This window comes from Alligator mississippiensis, chromosome 1 (assembly GCF_030867095.1).
Source record: "Alligator mississippiensis isolate rAllMis1 chromosome 1, rAllMis1, whole genome shotgun sequence".
Lineage (NCBI taxonomy): Eukaryota > Metazoa > Chordata > Crocodylia > Alligatoridae > Alligator > Alligator mississippiensis.
This window is the reverse complement of record NC_081824.1, coordinates 251,382,693-251,393,972: the sequence shown is the minus strand read 5'-3', so window position 1 is coordinate 251,393,972 and position 11,280 is coordinate 251,382,693. Positions and strand designations below refer to the sequence as shown.

Here is an 11,280-nt window from a genome sequence, read left to right as displayed (position 1 = left end):
GTCCAACACAGGAGAGTATATAGGGTTCTACACAGGGAGATAGACAGGGCCCTACAAATGGGACATGCAGGGAGGATCCTATACAGAGGGGACATACAGGGTCCTACAGAGGGGAATATACAGCGCCCTATAGAGGGGACAAATACAGTCCTACATAGGGGGAAATACAGGGTCCAGCACAGGAGAGAATATAGGATTGTACACTACACAGGGTCCTACAAATGGGATGAACAGGGTGCTACACAGAGGGGACATGCAGGGTCCTATAGAGGGGACCTATAGGGTCCTATGTAGGGGTAATACAGGGACCAGCACAGGAGAGAATACAGGGTCCTACACAGGAAGATATTCAGGGTAGGACACATGGGATGAACTGGTGTGCTACACAGAGGGGACATACAGGGTCCTACAGAGGGGAATGTACAGGGTCCTATACAGGGTCCTATAGACCAGGTCCAACACAGGGCAGAATATCGGGTTGTACACAGGGAGATAGACAGGGTCCTACAAATGGGGTGAACCGGTGTGCTACACAGAGGGGACATAGAGGGTCCTGCGGGGGGGACCTTTATGGGGCAATCCTGGCTGCAGCACAGAGGGCGTGTAGGGTTGTGCCCGGGTCCCACGAAGGGGAGGACGCAGGTGGCGGGCCGGCGCGGCGCGGCGCGGCGCGGCACGGGGAGGCGGAGGCGGAGCGGGCGGCGGCGGCGGTGCTGCGGCGCGGCTCGGCCGGCAGGCTGCGCTCGGGGGCCGGCCGGCGCGGGGCGCATCCCCGGGCTGCCGGAGCGGCAGAGCCGGGCCGGAGCCGGCGGCGCGAGGCGGGCGGTCCCGGGACAGCGCAGCGCAGCGGAGCCGCGGCGGGGCCCCCTGCCCTGCCCGAGCCCGGCATGAGCCCGCGGGGCGCCGGCGGCGGGGGGCTGTGGGCCGCCCCCTTGGCCGCGCTGCTGTCTCTGCCAGGTGAGTGCCCGCCGCGGCGGCGCCCAACTTTGCGCGCGGGGGAGCGGGGCGCAGCCAGCCCGCAACTCGGGCGGGTCCCGCCGCGAACAGGTGCGGTGCTGCCCCGCCTCGGGCACGTCTTGCGCGCCCCCTCCTCTGCTGGGGCCCCCGGGCACCTGTTTGCACCCCCACCCCTTGGCTTCCTCCTCTGCTGGGGCCCGGCGGCTGGGAAAGTTGCGGGGCGCAGAGGCGAGTGGGGCTGGCTCAGCTGAGGCACAGGGCGCAAGGGAAGTTTCTGCCAGGAGGGGACAGCGTCGTGGGGCAGCTTGACTGGGGGTTGCTTGAAGGGCTGGAGAAGCCACTCTGACCCCCCTCCCCTCAGCCTCCCCTGCTAACGCGAGGCATGGGTCTTGGAAGGCTGCTGCTGCCTCTGCACAGGCTCCAAACACCCTTTGAGAGGCAAGCCTGTCGCCACCAAACCCTGCTTTTGGGCAGTGTCCTCTGGGTCCTGGGAGTCATTCCCGTGGGCGCTGTCCAGTGCGGTCTGCTCGGCGTCCCCTTTCGGATCCCTTGTTTTGCACCTCTGGTCTCGCTCCCTTCCCTGCTTTCCTTTTACTTTGTCCCAAGGAATTAGTTGCTACTTTCTCACTAGCCTCCCCTCTTAAGGGAGGTTTACAGTTTTTCTTGGTGGGCATTGGCCCACAGTACCTTAAAGTCGCAAATTGGGCTTGTCACCACAGAAGGCCGCTTCGCACACAGGGCGCTTCCTGTGGGGCAAGGACAGGAGGGACAGCATGGCGCCGCCGACAGAGGCAAAACGCACTGCTGGAAAGCACTCAGGGCCGAGGCCAAGGAGGGCCACAGGAGAAGCCGTGTGGAGCAGAGTCTTCAGACACATCTGTTGATGGGCTAGGTCTGCCCTTCTGTCAGCTGCAGCTGTGCTTTGGGGCCTGGCTTCCCCGAGGTGGCCAGTGTTAAGAGTTAAGACTCGCAAAGACGCAGATCTTTTAAAGCATTGGGTTTGTATTCAGCAGTACCTAAATGGCGTGGGCTCCCGAGGTCCATTTTTAAAGCCCAGGCCACTGGGTTCTCTTGAGAAAGTAGGCTCTCAACTTCAACATGGTGGATGGTTCAAATATATTTCCCAGCCTTTTTTCACTCATTCAGCACTGTCATGTCTGGGTTTCCTCTCTCTGGTCCATTCACATCTCCAGGCAGTGTCCACTGGCTCCTTGGACTCAATCAAGGGCCAGTGGGCGCTGTCCAGTGTACTCCGTTTGGTGTCCCCCCTTGGTGCACTCATTTTGAACCTGCGGCCCACTCTCCCATCCCTGTTTTCTTCTTTAGTTGTCCCCGGTAATCACTTGATGTGCACTTAGTGGCCTCTCAGGTTAAGGGGGGGATTTTAGCTTTACTTGGTGGGCAACCGTCCATGCTCCCCATGCACATCAAATAGGCCTGTCATGTCTGGGTTGCTAACCATTCAAAAGCACGCTCGTTTCAAAAATAACATTTTCTATCACAATTGCCAGTGGGTGGAAATGATGAAAACATTCCAGAGGATGTGAAATTTTTCTAAAAGTTTATTACAAAACTCCAATTTTAGAACAGATTGGAGATGATGTTTTACTGTCCCAAGGCATGGTTAATGGTCTAACCAATTTTTCTTTTGAGGTTTGGGTTTTCATTTATTTATTTATTTATTTTTGTATTATGTTGGCAGATGCTATTTGGCACATAACAAATTTACCTCTAAATAAACTATGTCAATTTACACTACAGTAATTGTTTCCCTGCATCTTCCTCCTCAATATTTAAAGATACACAAGACTGAACTGCTCCACAATTTTGTTTCTTTTTTTTGTAATGACTTTGGAAAATGCTTAGAAGCTAGTGGAAGGTAAAAGTAATAGTGGTGCAGGTAGTCATGTTATAATATGTAGCAGAGTTATAATTTTTTGTTACTTTGTAGCTAAGCAATCTGGTGATGGTATGAGTGTTGGATGCTTAGTTTGACTTCTGATGCCTTAGAATATATTTAGGTGGTTTTGTATCCATATAACATTTGGAGGAGATCCACAGGTGTTTTCCACTTGGAGTTCAACATTTGGGTAGGGGCTGTGGACTTTTTATTTTGCTACTGATGCCAAAGTATTTAAAGATGGCATTACATGCAAGATGATATTTAAAGAAAGGGTGGAACCTTTTGAAAAAATGCTGCAGACTCTTTGGAAGCCAAGGAACGTGTATTCAATTTAAGTGCTTAAAACCAAGCAGAAAAAAATATAACAAGGTACAGTCAGACTGTACTGAATTGTCCGAGAGGAACTCGGTATGGTGTTGTGGTATTTTTTTGGTTGTGAAGTGCTAGTGATTCTTTCACACAAGAGCTAATTTGCTGATTTGGTTAGGTTTTTAATGCCCATGTTGCATACTCTTGAGCTCAGGGGTAATGTCTTTATTTCTCTTGCAAAGCATTATGGACAGTTTATGCAAAATTGAAGAATAGCCATCCCCTGCCCTCCTGATGAGTACATGAAAAGTGGGGAAGGAATTATGCTTAAAGCTGTGAAACCTAACCTATCATTGCAAATCAATCCTGCAGTGTTGCCAGCAATAGCATATTGCAAATGTTCAAACGTGTTAGAAATCGCACATTGGGAACAGCTAAACTGAAGAGTTTTTAACAAACTGCTGTTTGGATCCTGTGAGGTAGTGTCACCACAGGTGATGTGTTTGTGCATAACCATCCACATGCAATTTGGGGCAGGGGAGACAGAAGTGCTCACAGCCCTTCACTGATCCAGCCTGAGTCCCAGCAGCTGCTTTGCAACTTCTCAGGAAGCACTTGAGTCCTGATCTGAAGCACCCCCAGCTGCTTCATTCCAGGCCAAGGCTCCTTTTACACAGTATGCCTCAGTCCTGCCATGCAGCACCTCCATCTGTTCCAGATCTGTCCCTTCTTCCTCCCAACTCTGCTGTAGCTCCTCAGCCATAGCAAGAGGCTTGTAGCATCACTGGCTCGGCTGTGCTGAGGCATCTTCCAAACAGATTGCCATTTGTGTCAAGCTGTGTGGTTTCATGACATGTAGATCAATCATTTCACTTGTGACCTTACTTTAGTCTCCAGTGGTAAAGCACACATGACTCTTGGATTTCTACTGCGGGCTTCTTTCTTTTAGAAAATGGGCATATCTGATTCTCTATTTCTTTTGCCCTCAGTACTCTTCAAGTGGTTTTTTTTTTTCCTGTACAAGATTCCTGCCATGGTGGGATTTCAGAAAGATCTCTGGCACAGTAAAAATTTAGCTTCTTTGAAACAGTGGCATAGGTAGCCCCAGTGCTGCCTAAACAGCACATTAAGACCCTTACAATTTCTTGTTGCTTTCTTAAAAGGTGAGCCACTATTATTCTACCAGTGGTACAAGTGTAGAAACTGAGGCCTCAAGTCATTTACTCAAGGTCGGTGGTAGAGGCATGACCAGAGTCCAGTAGTTCTAGCTCCACTACTCCAAGTTCCAACTGCTGGAAAACATATAAATTCATGTGGCAGGATAAGCAATATTCCTAATGGTACTCTTCAGGGATGTTCACTACTAAATTGTGGTGAGTCATCTATATTTAGCAGGATGCTACTATCATCATGCTTTTTAGAGTAAAGTGCTTTTAACACAGTTTATTTCAAGGAGAAATGCACATGCTGAGAATCTATTCTTTGGCATTTTCTCCTTGTTGAGCATTAATGCTCCTTTCTTTTTATAAAAGTTTAGAGTGAAATTTAGCTTCTGAATGTAAGCAAGGACAGGTATAAGGAGGTTACTTACCTCATCATTTAATACCACAGTGGTTTTTCATTAAGTAAAGAACACTCCTGAAATGTTTGTTTGATAGGACAGAAAGCATTGCCCCACCACCTCCAACTTCCTTATGGGGCAGGGAATCTGAAGTGTAGAGGGGGGCTTTGGCTTGGCTGGTGCTGTATAGAGTATTCTCTCAGCTCTGCATCCAAACTCAGAATTGCTTTGCTTACAGTCATGTTCTTAGACTATTTTCTTTTTCTGGAAGTCTCATGCTCTTCAGTGCTGTGGTAAGGGTTTACCATTATTAGTTATTTACAGTGGACTGATTTTTCCATGTAAATTATTATCTGCTTAGTTCTAGTGGTCCATCACATTCATTCTGGGTTCAGATTTCAGTCATTTGCAGAGCTATGCTGAGGACAAAATTCTGTTGCACAAACGATTTTAAAGTTAGACTTCATTCTGAATTGAAGTGAAAACTAAAACTTTGAGAGTCTCCAAGGGAACACTGTGAAAGACATTTCATTTCTGGCCAATCAAAATACTTTATTTCCACCTTAATTTTTTGTAATATTTAATGCAAAATAAAGCATCCTAAATAAGACATCATTTCAAAAGGCAAAATGTAAATGGTTCATTCCAGAAACATGAAAATATTGAACCTTCTTTCCTGGTTTTTTTCTCCTCGGAAACAAAATTCTGGTGAAGCTGTATCCAATTTTGTCAGAATACAATCTGGTTTCTGCTAAAGTTTCTCTAGGCAACACTAGTTTTTTTTTGTTTCTGAAGGAGGTGATAGGATTAAAAATGATTAAAACTCCAACTCCTCATGACCAGTAATATTTGGAAACATTGTTTTGCTTTAATAAATATTGATCTTCCCATCCTTCCTCCTCATCTTCTGTTCTGACTGCTGCATGTAAACACCTCATGTACAGATGCTATGCTGCTTGTGTCCTTCCTTATCCATGTCTAGGGAGAGTCCAGTTTGCACCAAAATGAGCTGATGGTGTAACATGAAATAAGATGATTTTCAATCAGCAAAATACAATTTAAAAAAGCTACTAATCTGTGTTTCACCTTCTGCAGCAGTTGTTGGAAGAGAATAAAAACAGAGCTGATAGATTTGACACAGCCATTTTATTACTTGTGCATATGCAACATCATGCCTTCTGTCTGGATATGCACACTCATTTGCCTCTATTCATGCAGTTCTATCCAAGTGCAATTCCTGTAGTAGAGAAGCCAGAGTGCTCATTTAGGAATTAAAAGCAGTATATCATTATTTCTGCCTCTGGTCTTCCTGAGTTAACACAGCTCTAAGAGTGTGAGCTGCAGTCTGTCTTCTTGTATGTTGGCAGCAGAAAGTTAGTGTCTAGGTTCTAGGCTGTGACATTTGTACACTGGTTGTCTTCAAAACATAAAGGCTAAAGAAATAAATTTTAAGGGAGGCAAGGGTTAAAGAGCGGAAAGCTTACTTTCCATGGTACAATTCTGCAACATTGAACACATGAGTTGCCAGACCAGTGGTTTTGTGGAGTCCAGAGCCCAGTGCCAGATGCTTCAAAGGAAGGTACAAGAAAACCTATGGAGACAAATTAATTAATAAAATGTATTTAGCTAATAGGCCCCCAGTGCTGTGCTGGAATGAAAGTGTAGTAAGGTCTACTAGTTACTTTGCCATAGATAGATAATTTTAATTTGCTGGTGTTCTGATTTTTTATCAGTGCCCCACTCCCTTCTCTCCCCCCCCCCCATGTTATCAACTCCTGATAATTAGTTACTGCTGGATAATTTGATAAATTAGTCGTTGGTTATATGCTTTCTCTTAGGAGTGGTGAATTAACCAAAGTTTACCAGAGCAATTCAGGTGTAGTGCCTAAAACTCTTCTGCATTCCCACACCCACATTGTCTTCCTGCAACTGCCTGTTACCTTGAGAGAGATTTTTGAGCCAAACAGACCAGCTGTATTCTTTTGCCTCAGAATGAAGCTAAACAGTGATCTCCAAAGTCCTTAATGTACCACTTCAAAAATCAGTCACAGGAACAGAAAACAAACAGGCAACCTCTTCTATTAACCTAACCACAGTTTTCCTTCCTACTCTTCCTGTTTAAGTGAGCTGCAGGTGAGCTGTCCAGCTTCAGCTGTTCTTCGCCTGCTTTATTAACATTTGCCTTTTCACAGAATCCTTCCATCAGGACTCAGTGGGTGGGGGTGGTTTTTTTATTAGGCTTCGCTATCTATGGATATTCTCATTATCATTATAAATGTGTAAGCTTTTGTGAATCCTGCTAAGCTCTTGGTTTTAATGATAACCTGTGGTAATCAATTCCTCAGGTTAATTATGCTTTGTGTTTAAAAAAACAAAAACAAAAAAGAATGAAGTATTTCTTTGCATTCATTTTCATTTCTTCTTTTCAGTTATATTGAACATCCCTTTCTCCTGTTTAATCAAAGAGGAAACGAAGGCACCTGATTTGTTTTAACCATTCAGTACTTCCCAAATCTTCTCTGGAAATCTCTGTATTAATTGGCAAATTACTCCTGGCCTATAAGCATTTCTTTGGTTGTCTGCTTTTGAAACTGTTCTGTTTTACTATGTTTTGAAAGAAGGTGTCCAGAAGCAACCACAGTAACTGAGGATGTGATATCAGTTTTAATAATGCCATTTTTTACTGTTTTCAGATTTATTTTTATCTCATTTTTAGACATCTTGTTTGCGTGTTTGGTGACCACTGTTGTGCACTGAACAGATGTTTTCATAGAACTGCCCACGGGGATACTGGAATATTTACACTGAGCAATTACATTAAAGTTGCAATTTACATATATTTACAATTATTCCCTCAAGTATGCTTTACTTTCCTTTTGCTAATACTAGATTTCATCTTCCATTGTACTGCCTATTTTCCAGCTTGATTAGATCCCACAGAAGTTTATCCCAATCTTTTTTTTGTCTTGGCTAACCTACATCATTTTATTAGATGCACATTTTCCACCTCACCATTTTTTGAATTCTTTCCAGATCACTAAGAAATATGTTCAACCATGCTGATAGCATATAAATCATTGGGCACCCATTACAGATGCTCTCCTGGTTTGTCCCCTATCATGTTCATTTAAGTATTTTGTAACTTGAGCTTTAGTTATTGTTTCAACCTATTTACCTGGTGTTGCTGCACGTTCTTAAAAGTTAGGTACTCTACAATATTTGCTGTCCTCCAATTGCAGCTAACTACAGCTATAGGTTGTATATATTTTGCTAGCAGCACAGCTACTTTATTCTCAGATTTTTTCAGACCTTTTGGCTACATGCCATTCTAGTGACAAACAACTTATCAGTTTATTCCATTGTTGTCTTTTCTGATGCTCTGAAAAGAGTAGTCATGCAGTGGGATTCTCCTTTGAATCTTCTGCAGTGATAACCAAAGCTTGAGAAATCATTTAGTTTCTCTGCAATGTTGTTCTCCTTTTGCCTCCTTTCTCACTATGAGGGTAATTAAGCTTTGGAACAGAATACTTAGAGCAGTTGTGGAATCCCCATCTTTGGAGATCCAGCCTTGGTTAGATACACAGTTGACTGAGATGGCTTAGTTGGCTAAATCAGCTGCCTTGAGCAGCGGTTTGGGCTACATGACCTCATGAGGTCCCTTCCAACATTACTGTTCTATAATTCTAGGATTCAAGGATTTTATTTCACTGCTTCTTACACCCTCCATTTGTCTATCAGACCCTGCTCCTAATAAGTATAAAGACATATTTGATATTAACTTTTTCAGTTTACTGCTCAGATTCCTCCTCAGTCATCCTCCTTGCCATCTTTTGAAGCTTTGTTTTTATTGAGTAATTTCTTGTCCCTTGTCATTTAGTGATACAGTGTATGTGTTTGCCCTCCCCTGTCCTTTTTGCTTAGGGGCAGTGCATACCTCTTGTGACTCTGCTGCGCTTGCTTGAAGTATTCTCCAGCTTGAGTGTAAAAGACTTTAATTTTCTTGTTTTTTGAAGATGGGATCCTTTCTGACCACTTTCTTCATTATTATTAATAGTAGTAATATTATAATCTTCCTTTTTAAAGTGCAAAAGGCACACTGCCAGTTGATGGTGTACTATCTCTCACAAGAATGTTGATCTTAATTGTACAGTCACTACTATTACTTCGTGCCTTAGACTTTTTTACTTCTTGAATTGAATTCTCAGTGTTACTAGAACTCGAGAGTAGACTCTAACAAACCACAGAACCTGCTATGCCATAGAGTACTATTAAAGATGCTGAGAAACTGTTTTTTATAAGTCTTGTTAGGTTGTGACATAGGAACCCAGGACTGGCAGGAGTCTCTTGGACCACTGAGTCCAGTCCTCTGCATCTGCAGGCAGTTGTTAACCCAAGAATTCCCCAAAACCATGACTTCAAACCCTCACACACCACAGGTACAAGGAACAACATGAGAAACACTAAGATTGCTCTATAATTTCCACTAGGTAAAAGCAGAGGAGATGAAGGAATTGTCTATGTCCTTCCACTGTAAATGGAAACAAGTAGTTGGTTAATAAATACATGCTTCGAGGAACCTGGGAAGAGGATCAAGCTCCTTACTACACATGGTATTTAATCAGTTCAGATGCAGGTAGCTGAAGTTGCTTGTTATTACTGTTTTATCAGTTATGTCACTTGTATATTTAATATCCCTATCCAGAAGCCACTAATAGAGCCCAGGGCTAATATACTTAAGTTTGTATAGCTTGGAATTGTATCCATACAGGATCTATTCTGTGCTACTGTCCACCTACAAATTTGATCTCATTACATTCTGGGGATTCTCTCAGCTATCATGCTGTTATTCCCAATCTGTTCTTCCTGTATTGTTTGCTTATAGTAGTCAAGTGTGTATGTGGTGCCATTCCAGCATGTATCAGCAAGGCTGGCTTAGCCAAAGCCCTCTTCCATCACAAGGTGTTCCTGTTCTTCCCAGGTAGGTTGGGAGTTTCTCATGTTGGTACTGAATATAGATTTGTATCACAATTATTTTAATATGCAATGTGCCTTTTTACTCAATTTAATCCTGCCCTAATACACTGTCACTGCTTCAGTGCCACCTTGACTAGATGCAGATACCTGTGTGTTACTGACATGGCAAGTGGATGTCTTTGTCTGGCTAGAGTGTTCCCCCATGCTTTCCAGATGGGACTGTACTCTGGTGAATTCTGTAGTGCTGGGACCATGGAATATGCTCTGTACTGGTCATGCACATCTGGGATAAATGCATTTGTCCAACTAAACCATACTAAACACTGCATAAATAAGTAGTGGTATCACCCTGGAGTGAGTGGTTCAGAGCAGGTCAAGGCATCAAATGTTGGAGTCATAGGAATCACTGATTTTGACACCTGGATGCTGTATATGGACTTTCACCCTTTGTGAAGTAGATGGATGGAGTTCCGTGTGTATTGACCTGTGGGCTGAGATCTTGAAAGCTAAGGCAAGCCCTGTCTGCTTGCTTGTTTGCTCAAGGTACCAGGACACTATAAAACTACAGGAGTTTACTGGGTGCTCTTGTTCTGCTCCTGTCCCCAGGCATCATGCTTTCTGTCCAGGAGTGCCTTCCTCTGTGTCCTGCTATGTGTGAATGCTATCTGAAGTCTCTGGGATCCTTCAAGAAAAGAGAGAGGTTTTTTTTATCCTGTTAAAGCCTGCAGTAATTTGTTTTATGGAAGCCCCTTCTGAGAGGCTGTGCCAAGGGCTTCTGATACGGGCTGCGGGACGGGACTCCTGCAGCTCAGTCTGCTCAATGGCTCTAATGCCGAGGTGTAACTTGAAATGTTGGTGCTTTGGGCAGCACAGAGGGTGTGGTGAAAGAACTGAAGCAAGCCCTTACCTCCTGGCACATGGACTGTGGCAACACAGGCTGCTGCTGCCTCATTGTAAGATTTGCTGCAGTAGCCGGGGGTAATATGAGCTCCCTGGAGCTGCCACTCTGATACCCTGTTTGCCCCCCACAACTTATGCTACTGAACTTAATGCACATCTGTTGCCTCAGTAGCCAAAGGGGTAGCCACATTCCCCTACCTTTTAAGTCATGGAGCATGAAGAAACAGTTTTCGGGGTGCTGCAGTGGAAGCTGGTAGCTAGGATTGAGCATGGAAAGCTTGGCTAGTTGTCACAGGGACAGAATGGCGTTGAGTCCCTGTGCTGTGAAAGCACCCCTGGCTCCCTTTGCCCCTGGAACAGCTGGTGTGCCTGGAGCCCTCCTTTGCCATCAGGCCGTTCTATGCCCATGCTGCTTATGGCTCCGGTACAAATCATTGGCCTGTCTGCCTCAGCTGTGCAGCACTGAGGCAATGCTGTACTTAACAGGGCTTTTGCTTATACCCCTGGGGCACATGCTGGGTTTTTGTTTTTTCTTGTGGGTCCTTTCTCTCTTGTCTGCCTCTTCCCTTCTTGTTCTGGCTTCTCATTTCTGTTCCCAGTCCCAGGTGAAGTGTCTGCCGTGCAAAATAGACAGTGATTCTTTATCCATGGAGCAAGGGCAGCAGCTGGGGGAGGA

The 11,280-nt window shown here is 44.8% G+C and overlaps 1 protein-coding gene across 2 annotated transcripts in view; it reads left to right on the top strand.

The window, feature by feature from the left end:
• The first annotated feature begins 798 nt into the window (after positions 1-798).
• Positions 799-11,280, top strand: part of IGSF11 (immunoglobulin superfamily member 11) — a 149,607-nt gene continuing 139,125 nt past the window's right edge. Inside the window, exon 1 of one of the 2 annotated variants that reach the window (XM_059720474.1) lies at positions 799-957. In XM_059720474.1, coding sequence (XP_059576457.1) covers positions 888-957 — 70 coding nt within the window. In that variant the 5' untranslated portion in view covers positions 799-887. Of the gene's footprint in view, positions 958-6,774; positions 6,864-11,280 lie in introns of those variants that run through there. The other variant, XM_059720475.1, reaches the window with a different exon arrangement.